Raw genomic sequence first — 15,858 nt, forward strand, 5'->3', positions numbered from 1 at the left:
TCTAACTTTGATCTGATCACTCAAATTTTAAAAAAATAACCAACAGATACCTACTCAAATGTCACATTCATTAGTGGTTGGTAGTCAATGAGCTAAGTAACAAAATAACCTTAATTTCAGTGCCAGCCCAGTAGTGTAGCGGTTGACTTTGTGCACTCTGCTTCGGTGGCCTGGGGTTCATGGGTTTGGGTCCCAGGCATGAACCTGCACACTGCTCATCAAGCCATGTTGTGGCAGCATCCCACATACAAAAAATGGAGGAAGATTGGCACAGATGTTAGCTCTAGGACAGTCTTCCTCAAGCAAAAAGAGGAAGACTGGCAACAGACGTTAGCTCAGGGCCAATCTTCCTCACGGAAATAAATAAAAATAAAAATAACCTTAGCTTGAACTTAAAACATAACTGGGGGCAGGCCATCATGGTCCCCTCCAACAGGATGATGCCTCTGCAGTTCTCCTGGGTTTACACTCATTTATGGTAGCAGAACGGCCACTGTGACAGCACAGCCACCTGCATCCCACCTTCATTTGAGGCAGAAAGAAGAGGGAAAGCTGGGCTGCTGGCCGACCTTGGCAAATGTCTCATTAGCTGAAACATTGTCACAGGGAGAGGCTAGGAAAGCAAACATTTGCGTTTTACAGCTTCTCTTCCAGGGACAAGCGAGGGAGAACGAGAATGTTGCTGTGGGGTCAGTCAATCTATAGTATCTGCAGTAGGTGGAATATATATTTATATCTTTTCCATTTTTATTATTGTTTTGCAGCTTTGTGTATTCTTTTTGAATAGTAAAATAGTTTGACCTCTGCTGATACACTTGACATCTTTTTTTTCCCTTTTATGAAGGTCTTTGCCTGATCTTTAAGCCATAAAATAGCTGAACAAAATTGGAAGTCATTGTACCCGAGGCTAATACTAAGTAATGCAGTCTAGTTTAACAGGTCACTGAATTTGGCATGTATTTAATGCTGGGCACTTGCTATCCAGCAATAGTAGAATGAATGATGATCTTTTTCCACCATTTGAAAAATAAAAAAATCAGGCTTTATCAGATTTGAAAGCTCTAACAGAATGGTTAAAGTAATACATTTTCAGGCCCAGGAAACACTTGCCATCACTTACAAAACATCTCAGATGATCTTCAGGCCATAGAAGACACTAGTTTATAGGGTGGTAATGATACAAGCATATTAGATGTTAATGTTTGCCTTAAAAATGGTACCACATATAGTCCAAGATAATTGTTTGCCATCTTCAGGAATAACCTTAGTAACATAGTAGAAGTCTAAAGGACACTGTAATAGAAAGAGCACTGGAAAATAATCAGTATCTCTGTACTTTTTTTTTTTTTGGTCAGGTATTTAGCAAGAAATCTGATGTTGCCAAGTTAGGGGCAATTTATAGAGTGCTTCTTGACAGTTAAACTCATATTGAGCAATATGTCTTTTTTCAATAGCCACAAAACAAAATTATCAGGGTGTACTGTTGGTGATGAAATATCGTCTACTATGAAACCAATAATAAAGATTATGAGCTAACCCTGTAGGAGGCCCGAACAGAGATGAACTACTATCTTCCAAAGGAAGGAACTCTGAGATGTTAAAATTTATGTAAAGCAAAATTCTTTTTCCACATTTGTAAGACATCTTTATCCTACAGGGCACTAGAAGCAAGAGATGTTCTCATTTTCATTTCAGTGTCTTAATCTAGCAATATATTTAATGTTTCTCCCCTGTATCAGCAAAGTTTTCAAAAACAGAAAGATTTGAAGGTAGTTTTGCATGTCATGTTTCTGAAGGTCTCACTACTGAAAGTTAAATTTCCCCAGAATGATTAAATAGGTAATAGAAAACATAGAAAGATGGGTATCGATGACAACGAGTTACCAGTTTCTTTGGAAGCTTGTTTTGAAGGCAAGTTCCCCAGACTGTGTGGGTCCCTTGTTTCATCAGGACAGTGTACAAGACAATATGGCAGCCTGAGTTCAGAGCCAAGCTCCACCACTTGCTAGAGGTCTGACCCTGGCAAATTACATAACCTCTTGATTTCTTCATCTGTGCAATGGGAATCTCAGCAGGGAGACTACTGTCCTTGCAAAGTTGTATTGAAGGACTGAGAGAATATGGAATGCTTTACATATTTCCTGACGCATAAGTGTTCAACAAATGCTGGCTCTTTCTTTTATTAAGGATGAGAAGAAAGTACCTTTTTGTGACAAACCAATTAGGTCTTGTAGAATCAGTATTTGCTACTCTAAGATTATACTTGGGAACCAGCATTTCTGGTATTTAGTATACATAAATATTACATTTCACAAGTAATTTTTAAAATACCATCTTTTTATACAACATTTTTATTATTGCTAAGTCCAGATAATAATATCTAAAACTGTTATCTGCAGTATACAGAAGGATTACTTTCAGAATCTTATAAAATCATGGGTTCTAGAATGACAGTGGGCATCCCAACTATTAATTAATAATGGACAATTTTAAGAGTAATTATTTCAGAAGTTTTAAGAAAAAATTTCCTATAATATGTGACATTTGATAACCAATGTATTTTTTATGAATTCTACCTTCAAGTAATAACTTACAAAATTTCAATTCCTAATCCTTCAGTTAAGAGAATAGTGATTTCTGGTTTTAACGTGGAAGGAAGCACTTCTGCCTGCAGCTCTCCTTTTGGTAACAGCTTCGTTCATGATTGCCAAAACTCGGAAGCAACGAAGATATCCTTCAGAAGGTGAATGGGTAAATAAACTGTGGTATATCCACATGGTCAAATATTATTCAGTCTAAAAGGAAATGAGCTATCAAGCCATGAAAATTTGGACATGGAAGAAACTTAAATATGTATTTACTAAGTGGAAGAAGCCATTCTGAAAAGACTACATACTCTGTGATTCCAATGTATATGACCTTCTGGAGAGGGCAAAACTATGGAGACAGTAAAAAGATCAGTGGTTGTCGGGAACAGAAGGGATGGATAGACAGCATAGAGGATGTTTAGGGCAGTGAAACTATTTTGTGTGATACTGTAATGGTGGGTACAAGTCATTATGCATTTGTCAAAATGCGTAGAATGTACAACAAGAGTGAACTCTAATATCAACTGTGGACTTTGGGTGATGGTCATGTGTCGATGTAGGTTCACTGATGTAACAAGTGGACCACTCTGGTACATGACGTCCATAGTGGGGGAGGTTGTACAGTCTTCGAGCAGGGGGTATGTTGGAAATCTCTGTACTTTCTACTCAATTTCACTGTGAACCTAAAACTGCTCTAAAGAATAAAGTCTATTTCATAACATACACACAAAAGGAAAAAAAGAAAAGAAACTCTCTTAATAACTGAAGCAGAACCGGGCTTGACTCTCTAGGGCTGGTTTGTTTCAAAAAAAACAAAGAATGAGGGGCGACCCAGTGGCATAGTGGTTAAGTTTATGTGCTCCATTTCAGTGGCCCAGGGTTCACCTGTTCAAATCCTGGGTGCGTCTACACACTGCTCATCAATCCATGCTGGGGCAGCATCCTACATACCAAGTAGAGGAAGATTGGCACAGGTGTTAGCTCAGCAACAGTCTTCCTCAAGCAAAAAGAGGAAGATTGGCAACAGATGTTAGCTCAGGTCCAATCTTCCTTACAAAAAAAAAAAAAAAAAAAAGGATATAATTTAAAAAGGTAGGGCCGGCCCCATGGCCGAATGGTTAAGTTCACACGCTCCGCTTCAGCAGCCCAGGGTTTCACTGGTTCGGATCCTGGGCACGGACATAGCACCACTTGTGCGGCCACGCTGAGGCGGCGTCCCACATGCCACTAACTGGAAGGACCCACAACTAAAATACACAACTATATACTGGGGGGATCTGGGGAGTAAAAAAGCAGGAAAAAAAGAAAAAAAGGTTGGCAATAGTTGTTAGCTCAGGTGCCAATCTTTAAAAAAAAAGGTAAATGTCTCTGACTTTTGCTCATTTTTATAAAATTCAAAGTAATTCTTTTTCATGTATCAACTATCTTCTAACTTCATAGTGTTTGAAATGTTTATAACAGGAGTATTTTTTAAAAATTTTTTGAAGATTGGCACCTGAGCTAACAACTGTTGCCAATCTTTTTTTTTTTTCCTGCTTTTTCTCCCCAAAGCCCCCCGGTACATAGTTGTATATCTTAGTTATGGGTCCTTCTAGTTGTGGGATATGGGACGCCGCCTCAACATGACCTGATGAGAGGTGCCATGTCCGTGCCCAGGATCCGAACCCTGGGCCGCCGCAGCAGAGCTCACCAACTTAACCACTCGGCCATGGGGCCAGCTCCTAAAAGGAGTATTAAAGAGCAAATAAAAAGTTACTAGTCTTTATGAACTTGACAAATCTAAAAATGGATCTCTTAACGAGGGAAAAATCATTGTGTCACTACTGCAAAAAGTTCTGAAAAATTATTGTCTCATTACTGCAAAAAGTTCTGAAAAATCACTGCATCACTACTACAAAAAGATAAATGTAGTGAAAATTTGAAGGTGTAGGATGACATGCCTGAGTTAAAAGAATGTTTGGGCTTGCTTTTTTATTACAAATATTAAAGCTAAAAAACATCTTTTGAAATGAGACACTCCGTGAGGATAGTATTTGTTTTCTATGGGATAGTTTTTTAGATCTCCTTAGAATAAAGGGAGCTTCATGATATCCCTGTAGGGGATACCATTTTCTCTTAATTGGTAGGAAAATCTATAGCCGCTGATGCTTCCCAGGTTTGGAAAAGCCCTACGAAGTCTTCGCCTGGGGAGCGGGCAGGGAAGATGAGCTGGCATCGGGCCTGCCACGGAACACTTGCTGCCCTCCCGTTGACCACAGAGGTCTTACCAGGGATAATCTAATGAATACAGTTTTAAGTCAATTAAAAATCAACCAAACAAACGGACCAAAAACCCTGAGGTTGAACCTTTGAACTTGAGTGACAACTTCTGTGTAAAGCGACTATAGTCATTAACCACAAGACAGATATTTTTGATGAGGATTTAACTGCAAGTGATAGACCCTTGGCTGAGGCAAAGCTTATCTATGTAAAGAAAGCATTCATAGCAATAGTGCTTCTGTCCAAAAAAGGAATGTTCTAGATAGTCACATGTCAACAAGCCTTTTTCTGATCTCTAACTTTTGAGATGCTAAGTTACCATCCCTCAGAATATTTTAGAGATATGTACTTACATTTTAGTCAAGTTTTGAGGGGTTTCTTTGTTTTGTTTTGTGGTTTTTGTGAGGCTTTTGGCCCTGTACCCTCTTTCATTTGGTAACAGCACAGAAGTTTTATAAAATAATGTCAGAATTTGATCACAAAGTGAGAGAAGCATTATATTGCATGTGATCCAAGTCCTTAGGCTAGACCAATAAAAAACTGACTTTTCTTAGGAGAATGAGATACTTAGAAGCAGGATAATCTGTCCTCTGTAAGTAGGGATTAACTAGAGTTCTTATTTTTTAAAACTGGCTTCATTAGGCATTCTGACTCTTTTTCTAAAGCTATAGCTTCTGCTAACTACTCTTTCAATTCACTGGGGAATTAATGCTCAGTGACCCATAGGGGTTCATACAGTAGCATTAACGACGTCTTCTGCTGTCTTAAAACAAAAAAAGTAATCCTGCACACAGACCTAGGCCCATTCATCAAGCCATGCTGAGGCGGCATCCCACATAGCAGAACTAGAAGGACCTAGAAGTAGAATATGCGACTGTGTACTGGGGGGCTTTGGAGGGAAGAAGAAAAAAAAAGATTGGCAACAGATGTTAGCTCAGGTGCCAATCTTTAAAAGAAAAGTATATTAAAATTGGCTGTGGGAGAATTCATGACATCTGAATATGAAGAAAATGCACACACATATATATATCCACTCAGTGGTTAGGAGGCAGCCTCGAGTACCTGGTAACAAATTGCATACATGGAGACAAGTAAGTAGAAGAGAAGTGGAGTAGTGGCGAAGTGGAAAGAAAAGCCGGCCAACGTTGGTGGCGGTGGTAAACTCAGGAAGTATCAACCGAAGAGAGCAGGTGTCAGTAAAGTCAGCAGCTTGTTGTGAAGGAGAGGGGTTCATGGTTCTCCATAAATCCAGTGACAGGCAGGGTCGGAGTAGACCAGAGCTGTCTTCTCTGTCCAAGTCGCCTACAGGGCCACGAGGAGCAGAGCTGAGGACAGAGCTGGAGAGAGAGCTGAAGGGGAGGGGAAGGAAGATCATGAGAGTTGAAGGATGTGAGGCAGGCAAGGAAAGGTGGTGGTGTTGTGAGGTTCTTTCCTTGAGCCAGCTCACAAGCCCGATTTGGTGTGTGCCATTTTGGTGCCAGGCCTGGCCGCATCTCTTTGGACCCCAGAGAGGGCTGCCCTCCGTGCGTGGAGCAGCAGGAGAGCTCAAAGGCTGCGGCTGACTGGCTTAAGGTTTGCAAGCAGCAAAAAAGTCAGGGGTCTCATAAGTGGTGTCATGGAAAGAATCAGAATAGGAGGGTTCTCAGCCTTGCTCCTCCTCTGCTCTTGCTGGGCCTCAGCTTCCTCATCTGTAAAATGGGGTCATAATACCCCAGGGGGGTTGTAAGGATTAAGTGTGTGGCAAGTTATCAAGTTCCCCTCAGTGCCTGTGGTCGATGTTTGAGTTGTCACTTCCTCCTTTACAGTTCCTGCAGTTTCGTTTGTAGAACAGAGTATTTAGAATTCTAAAAAAACTTTAAAATGTGAAACCACTACTCATCCAGCAAGAAGAGAATTGCTGAGAAGTGTGTGCGTAATGCTTTGTACATCTCAGGTCTTAAGGACCTCACAGATTCTTGCCAGAGATGGCACCCATGAGGGGGCCAGGGCAGTCCAAGAGCAGGCTCTGGGGCAGCCTGCGCCAGAAGTGGGCCGGGCGCTGCTGGCGGAGTTGTGGGAGGCAGGCTGGAGGAAGCGACATGCCCACAGACCTAACCCAGAGCCATCAGGTCCAGACCAGGGATTGCGGTGCACACTGCTGGCCTGTGGGCTATCTGTAGCTCTCAGATATTTTTTTTCCCCTTAGCTAGCATACTGGGGGTTTTTGTGTAGACCCCTGGACAACCTAGCTTAAAACTTTGAAAGCAAGCTTAGTATTTTTTTCCTGGCACTTTTTGAAGATGGCTTTCGTCAAGGCCTTAACTCTTGTTTTGCCACCTTGCCCATCACTTCCAGGTGCCCTCGTCCAGGCCATTCTGTTTCTATCTGGTCCTGGAGTTTTCAGCCCCTCTTTTGAACCCGAGGCAGAGCAGGGCACAAGCCAGGGAGCTGGCCCTGGACACAGAGCTGGGGACTGAGTGTATCCTGTCCCTGCATCATAGGGTTGCCCGATAAAATACAGGACTCTGTTAAATCTGCATGTCAGATAAACGTACATTTTTTTTTTTTTTTTAGTATAAGTATGTCCCATGCCATCTTTTTATTTTTCAAATCTGGCACCCTACCCTATCTTCATTTATAATTCACACCCCACCACCAGTAGGTACTCAGTAAGTAGTAATTGTCATTGAAACGTTGGGAAAAAGAATCTTGGAAGTAGAACAGCTTAGCAGCCTTGGGAAGAGGGAGAGAGAACTAATATGTTTCAGTGTTCGAAAGAGATAAATTGAGCAAGTGCATGAATGAGTGTTTTAATTTGATATAGGGTAAAATTGGAAGCTGTCGTGGCTGGGAAGGTTTTTCCCCATGCTGGGCAATGACAGAAGGTGACTGGGCTCATGTCTTGCTCAGTGAAGAACGATGTCAAGAGGATCACTCCAAGGACTGTCTTTAGATGGCATCTTGATGCCTATAAGTGAGATGGTGCTAAACGCTGTGATCGTGGTAGACTCTAGGCCTGCAGTCTCCGCAGATGCAGAGTCATACCAAGCTCTGCATCCTGTCACCTCTATGTGACATTGACCTCTTTCTTTTTTTTTTTTCCCCCAAAGATTGGCACCTGGGCTAACAACTGTTGCCAATCTTTTTTTTTGTTTTTCTGCTTTATCTCCCCAACCCCCCTCCTGTACACAGTTGTATATCTTAGTTGCATGCCCTTCTAGTTGTGGGATGTGGGATGCCGCCTCAATATGGCCTGATGAGTAGTGCCATGTCCGCGCCCAGGATCCAAACCCTGGGCCACTGCAGCGGAGTACGCAAACTTAACCACTCGGCCACGGAGCCGGCCCAAGATTGACCTCTTTCGTTTTCCATCCTGTTAATTCACTTTTCCCTGAATTGCCCTGCTGGCTGCCAGTGTAGTTGTGTCCTCTTTCCTTGGGGCTGTCTCCCTTATCTCTCTTTAACTCCTGCGGCCTGGGAGGGCAGTGACAAGGTGCGGTGAATGAAGGCCAGCAACACTCATTGGATGTCTTCTACCAGCCAGGTGCACTATCAGATTAGATCTCCTGATCATGCTGTGAGGAAGATAATTCTATTGTTTTCTTTATTATTATTATTGTAGACATTATTCTTTTAAAGCAGTTTTAGGTTGATAGCAAAATGAATGGAAAGTATAGAAAGTTCCCATATATCCCTGCCTGAGCACATCCCCATCCTGCCCCACTATTAACATCATGCACCACAGTGGTACATTTGTTACAGTTGATTATCGTTTTTTAAAGATGAGAGTTTGGGACCGCCCCGTGGCCGAGTGGTTAACTCTGCACGCTCTGCTTCAGCATCCTGGGGTTTGCCAGTTCAGATCCTGGACGTGGACCTAGCACCACTCATGAGGCAGCATCCCACGTAAGAGAACTAGAATGACCTACAGCTGGGATATACAACTACGTACTGGTGCTTTGGGGAGAAAAAGAAAAGGAAGATTGGAGACAGATGTTAGCTCAGGGCCAATCCTTCTCTTCTCAACAACAACAAAAAAAAGATGAGGGTTCGAGAGATGAGACCCTTAGGCGGCAGGGCTTGGTCTTGCCCAGCTGAAGCCTGCTCACCAAGCTTTCTGAGCCATCCTCAGCATGAAGTCCCTGCCTGCCTGGTGCTCCTGCTTGTCCTCTCAGTCTTCATTCCCACAGGGAAATGTAAGTATTGGGACAGCATCAGATAAGAGGAAGGGGTGGCTAGATTCTTGTCTTGTGTTCACATATCTAGAAATTCTCTTCCAACAGATAAGCGAGGCTTTGGAGAAGCTGGGACTTGCTTCCTAAAGGTACTTTTTACCTTCTTTCCTTTTCCTCCATTTCCCAGTTCCACCAAAGGTTAAAGGCAAGAAGCTTGATACAGTGATCCTAAACATGCTTCGTGTTGAGATTTTATCTGAAATTTCTGGAAGTTGCTTTCATGTGACAATCAAGTAATTTCAGGCAAAGTTTAAGTGGAAACTACTGTCAAGTTTTTCAAATCAGTGTTTTTCAAAGCATCGACCATTTGTATAATTTTAAGAGGGAAGGCCGTCAATTTCTGCTCTTACAATCACTAAAGTAGGCTGACCTCCCACCCTAGGCCTCGCCGGAACCAGACACAGCCCTTCATGTCCTCGAGAGCAGCCAGAATGCGCGTGTCCCTGGACGACAGAGCTGCTTCCCTTTCCTGCCAAATGGCAAACTGTAACATAAATGAGCCAGAGACGGCCTCTGTCCTTTGGCCCTGACTGTTGCTCATTTCTTCACCGCAGGCTGAGCCGTGTTAGCTCAAAAGCCCGCTGGCACCAAATTTAAATTTTCACACATCCAGTTATTTTTAAACTAAGCCAAACAGGTAGACTTTTAGCCTCTTAGAGCCTGCCTGCTTTACATACCCTGCGAAAACTTATGGCATCTGTTGGCCATTAATAAGATAGGGCCTTGTGGTTTTAAGACCCTAAGCTGCTACTGCCCTTCAGAGTTCTCTGACCCAGACTCCCCAACACACTTCTGAGGACAGCACTTAGACATGTAAGCCCCCTCTCTCCTGGGCGTTCCCTTGCCCTCCTCCACTTCTGGATGCTGGCCCCCTCCCCTTAAGCCTCTGAACAGTCTCATGCTTTGAGGGACTTCCCCACTCATGCAATCCGGTCCCAGCCCCTCCCCCCTCAGTAGAGCTTGTTGTGTGTTACTGCCTCATGTGGGCATATCTTTTTCCTAGATCAGCCCCCAGGTCTCTGAAGCAAAGCCCCTCCCTACGTGTACATGGCACAACCAAGATCTCAAGAAAGCCAGTATATGAAGCTTCAGAACTAAAGCTTCATATACCCTGCCTTACACCTGGAGAAGACTCTTTGTAGAAAAGGTCTTCATCCTTTCATCCTCCACGTTTTGGGTACTAAATAGTTGTATATGTTTTTAAATGTAGATATTTATAAAGAGTTTGTGTACTATATAGGTTTGCCTGGTTTGTGTATATTTGCCCATCTTATTTATATATGTCACTAGGAAAAGGCATGATGCTCTTTCAGATTGCAAAGATCAGAGACATGCTTAGGTTAAGTTTTTAATAAAAATAATTATAATGCCTACAATTTATCAAGCACTTACTATGCGTCAGGCGATGTATTAAGCTCTTTACATGCATTGTTGTATCTAATCGTCATAGTAACCAGTGAGGCAGCTACTTCTACTTATTTACATTTTGTGGATGCAGAAAGTGGGCTCAGGGAGATTAACTGCCTCACTTAGAGTCACATCAGTGATGGCAGAGCTGGGATATGAACCCAGTTTATCAGATGCCTACCCCTGTGACCTGCTATTATGCATTCTTCCTCAATAAGTGAGAGTAAAACAGATTGGTGGCTACCAGAGGGGAAGGAGGTGGGAGGAGGGCAAAAGGAGTATAGGGACACATATACGTGGCGACAGATGGAAACTAGACTTTTGGTGGTGAACACAATGCAGTCTATACAGAAGACAGAATATAATGATGTACACCTGAAATCTACACAGTGTTATAAACCAATGTGACCTCGATAAAATAACTTTAAATAAATAAAATATAACAAATATTTAAAAAGAGGGATTTTCTGTAAGGACACACTGGGAAGCGAGTAACAGTCTCAGCCGGCAAAGAGCCCCACCTCGTGCTGTAGAGGAAGATCGACGTTCAGGATTGAACAGCATTATTTGTAGTTCTCCAGCAGCTCTGTGACCTAACATAATTCCCTTGCGACACCGTGCAAATCACAGCACCCATGTCTGCCTCCCAGCCTCCTCTTTCTTTTGTCTCTTCACTTTCTGTCCCCCTCATGGTTTCAGCTGCCTCATGACCCCTTTTTATGGCTTTTTCTCTTTCTGTATTTGTACTTTTCCGCTTCTCCATCACTCTGGTCTCTGGATTCTCTGTGAATCTCTCTCAGTTACACTGCCACAGATAGAGTAGATCATTGAGTTGGTCTGTCTATTGGAGAGAGCTTCCGCCTGGGCATCTGGCCTCCAATGCACGTGGCTAGCCCTCAGTTGTCTACTTTTGGGTCAGGCACCAGGCTATGGATCAGTCACCTGGGGTTAGGGACCCAAATCACACTGTACCAACTATGAAAATTTGTGTAAGACCCCAGAGTGGGGGGCCTGTAAGTGGTCCTTGAACTTGTAGGCTTTTTTAAGGGGCCAGTGAAAGCCCAAGTCTTCCTAAGACCAGTCTGGCAAAAATGGTGAGATTTTCAAAAAGTCTTTTAATGCGTCTATTATGAATAACTTAAGATCATACGATTAAAACATCATCAGATAAAAATATTTGCTAAGGGTAGTTCTAGCAACAAAAATGTAAGTTATGAAATCTACGCCTTCCTGGGGAAATTCAAGCATATCTTTCTGTATTCGTGGCTTGCCATGCCCTTGATTAGGTCAGGACATGAAATTGAAAATAGGTACAATTGTAGAGTTGTACGCAAAATTTAATTAGTTTTCTTATTATTCTCTTGTATTTATAAACATTTATGAATATGTAAGAAGGGAGAATGTTAAGCTTCCATACACTGTCTATTAGATTACAAGCATGATGGAGTCCTGTACACTTCTCTTCTAGTCCTTTAGCATCTTGTCATTCATAGTGTAGCAGACACTCAGTAAATGACATTGCCTAATTATTCAGCCCTGATGCCAATTGAGAAGAAGGTGCTAATCAAAGAATCTTTGATAAGCATAGAGTCAAGGAGAAGTCATGCCATTTGTGGATATTTTATGCCTTAATTCCACCTTCTCTGGGTCAAAATAATGGATTGCTATGATGAATTTTTGTGTCATTCTTCCTTGTTTGTTTCCAGTCACATCATGTGTTAGCTGTACCTTTCACCAATGCAAATATAAATATTCAGGAAAAAATAAATCTTTGGTTTGCTTTCAGTTTATCTTTTTTCATGAGGGTTTCAGTACTGCGTTTGAAGTCCTGATCAACATCTAATTTAGGCCTATTTTAATCTTTTTACTTGCGATGTCAGGCTGTAGAACCCTAATTAAGTTGATGAAAGACTACAAAACAAAACTAAGGAGCCTGTAAAGAGGGGGGATTTATCCTACCTATGGACTTCTTTCTTAGTAGTTGAATTTCAGAAATGACCTTGTCCTGTCAGCTCACAAGTCTGGAGAGATTAAATGCCTTCATCCCCATGGTCCCTCAGCTGGCTAGTGGCTTACCACTGTAAAGTTAGACTCTGGTAGCATTTTGATGTTTTCAGATATTTGTATAATCATAAATGTGAGGTACAAAGTTGGTTTTGTTTTTGAGTTGTGGATTCACTCTCACTGTTATTCTACATACGCATACATACACACACACACACACACATACACATGATGTCTTGTGTTTGGGTTTAACATGGTAAATCATTTCCAGAGGTGACCAACTGCTGGAATTAGTTAACAATATGGCTGTTCCTCTTCATTTCACAGATTCCTAGAGCAGCCACTCTTGATGCTCCATTCAGGCCATTTTGACCACATTGTTTTCTTTTTCTGTTCTAACTTTAACTCATAGAAACCCCATGGGATGAGGAACCCATTTTGAGAAATGTGTCACAGCAACTTTTGAAATATAGGAAGCTAAGCAATTAATGTCAGATTTTCCCTTGTGGAAAAAAGATAAGAAAAGTTAATATATACTAACGAGGTAACTTAAGGAGGTGCTGTACTAGTGGTACATTGTATAAATTATAATTTTTGACAAAGCAAAAGTCTCCTATGGGAGAGCTTTATGCTATCTTTGTGTCATTAATAGTCTATGGCACTGGTTTCCATTCAGACTTGGAGCTGAAACACACCATCCTAACATTTTTTTCTGTTCTTGTGTCAGGTGTATTCCAAAAGCTTTTGAATTTATAAAGTATCTTTGGAAATTTATAGAAATGAAGAGTTTACCAAATGTAGCACATTTAAATGGAAAATCCAAATTATACTCAAATGTAATCTCAAGGTATTTTTGTGGATTTCATATACCTAGTCTTTTCAGAGTCTCATTGGTTTCTGTTTCTGTGATGTGAATTTAATTGGTTTCAATACAGGTTTAAAATTCAATAAAAATGTGGTTACCTACCATGTGCCACGTAGGGCGCTCAGTGTAATCACACAGGCCATGCTCGTGTAATCCTTACATACATCCTGTGAGGAATGATGATCTCAATTTTTCAGATAAAGAAAGAGAATCTCACAAAAACTGAGACTCGTCCATGATTATGTGACTAATCGGTGGTATTATAGGGATTATAAATCAGGATATTTTACTCTCAAGTCTATTACACCTTCCTATAAAATTAATTTATAAGGAGAAAATCTTGAAAACACTACTTCATACGCATTCTATTGATTGTCAGAAGATCAACAATCTGATTCATCAAAGGAAGATTCTGTTGCTGACTCATTAAAGGAAGGTGATACAGTGTTGGTTAATGCCATGGGTTTTGACGTCAGGCCAGCAGGGAGATAAACCTTGGCTTCTTAGCTATAGAGAAATGTCAAGACTTTGAGTAAACTTGTTTGCGTTTTAACTTCCAAGTCTCAATTTCTTCATCCACCAAACAATGGTAATACAACATGTTTCATAGGGTTCTAATGAGAAATGAGTACCATATGAGTGCAGAGCATTTAGCAGGGTGCCCAGCAGATAGTACAGATTCTTGGTAGCCCTTCTTAGTAGCAATAGTGGTGAGATAGGAAGATAATGTACAAATTGGTTAAAGACATGTTCATTATTGTGTTCAGGGACATCTGAAGGCTTTCTTGTTAATAAAATTGTATTGATCTCACCGAAGATTTTTAGTGATAAACAGCCCTTATATAGTATTTATAACTTTATGCGGTGCTTTTTAAGATATTTTAAAATATGGAGCCAGATTAGAAGATTTTCACTTATGTCCCTATTTTAATTACTGTTGCTAATGGGTTGGAAACTGTTGCATGAATAAATTCTAGATGAATGATGGGTCCTCAACACTTTTTAAAAAATGTATATAAAAATAATTATATATATTAAGTCATTGAAAAAAGTATACAATTATTATACAATAGTTATACAACTATTCTGACAGGTTCTTAGAACAATTTCTCCCCTTGAAAATCATGCACTTTCTTCTAGAGTTCATGTCTAGCGCAAGAGATCAGAACTTTGTCTATAAGTCAGGGGAAATTATTTTGACTTTCTTTGTATGTAGATCAATTAATTTTGTTAAAATTCATAAAAGAAAAAAATATATACACCTAATTTGTGGCAGAGAGCTTTGGCCTTAGAAACATTCCTAGTACAAGGAGTCTAGATTGGAAATATACAGGATCAGTCTTCAGTTACAGAGCTGTACACACATATGTATACAGTTAAAGATTGATTATCATAAAATAAGCTGAAGTTTTCCAAAATCTAGATAGAACCATAGTGTTTCATTTTTTATTTCCTGTAGATATTTAAAAATACTTCTCCATATAGACTTGGTCAAGATACATCAAAGTGTTTAAAGTGATGACCTTGGATATTTGTCTGTATATGGCGAGGCTGACAAAGTACAGAGAGCCTTGTACAAAAATATGAATTTTAAATAGCAAGTCTTAAGAATAGTTCTTCCTTTTGGGATAAGCTAAATTTCTGTTCCTGGAAACTGACTTTTGAAAATGATCTGTATATTAAACAGAATTAAATGGATTCAAAAAAGAAAAATCTCCATTTGTAAACATAAAGGGGCTATGTGTATGTGTGTGTTCTAGTTTATTGATAGTATCATCACCCTTTTAATTAATCATCATCCTTTTAACTGATTAGTGAGGTTTAACATTTTAACCTTTAGGTCTTCAATGTATGATCTATTTTGGAGCAGAAGCATCTCAACTTCAAATTATAATCCTGTTTGCATTTCTTTTCTCAGATGATGAAACATGCTTGGAATAATTATAAACGTTACGCTTGGGGCTTAAATGAACTGAAACCTATATCAAAAGAAGGCCATTCGAGCAGTTTGTTTGGTGAGTAGAATGCGCTTTGGTTCTCTAGTGACAGTAACTTCTTTCCAATTGACTGAATGTGTGGGTGGTGAAGTTTGTGTGACTCTCCAGACCATGTTCCTAGGAAACTTGCACACTTAATAGAGTGTCTGCAAGGACTGTGCAAAGTGTGTCCTTCGGATGGAGCACTGGCTGCATATTAGAATCACTTGCATGCCTTGAAAAATACTGACACCTGGGGCACCCTTGCAAAGATTCTCATTTAATAGATGTGGGTGCAGCATCATGATGTTTAGCTCCTGGGGTGATACCCAGCAGAGGAGCATTTGATTGGCTGCATTAACTGCTTCCTGTCAGGTAAAAGCTGTGTCTCTCTCAATAAGCTGGCCAAGGGAGCCAGCCATGGTGATCTTCGCTGTGTCTCAGTGACTCTTGACTTTGACTCTAGGTTTCTGTTGTGTTGCCCTGTAAGAGAAGGTAAGGATGGATTAGGTCAGTTATGTGAACTTTCATTTACCCACTTTGGC

General features: G+C 40.7%; 1 protein-coding gene across 1 annotated transcript in view; it reads left to right on the top strand.

The window, feature by feature from the left end:
- Positions 1 to 15,858, top strand: part of MAN1A1 (mannosidase alpha class 1A member 1) — a 161,051-nt gene that overhangs the window by 26,380 nt on the left and 118,813 nt on the right. Inside the window, exon 3 of the mRNA XM_046676214.1 lies at positions 15,256 to 15,352. Coding sequence (XP_046532170.1) covers positions 15,256 to 15,352 — 97 coding nt within the window. The remainder of the gene's footprint in view (positions 1 to 15,255; positions 15,353 to 15,858) is intronic.

Source organism: Equus quagga, chromosome 11 (assembly GCF_021613505.1).
Source record: "Equus quagga isolate Etosha38 chromosome 11, UCLA_HA_Equagga_1.0, whole genome shotgun sequence".
Taxonomy (NCBI): Eukaryota; Metazoa; Chordata; class Mammalia; order Perissodactyla; family Equidae; genus Equus; species Equus quagga.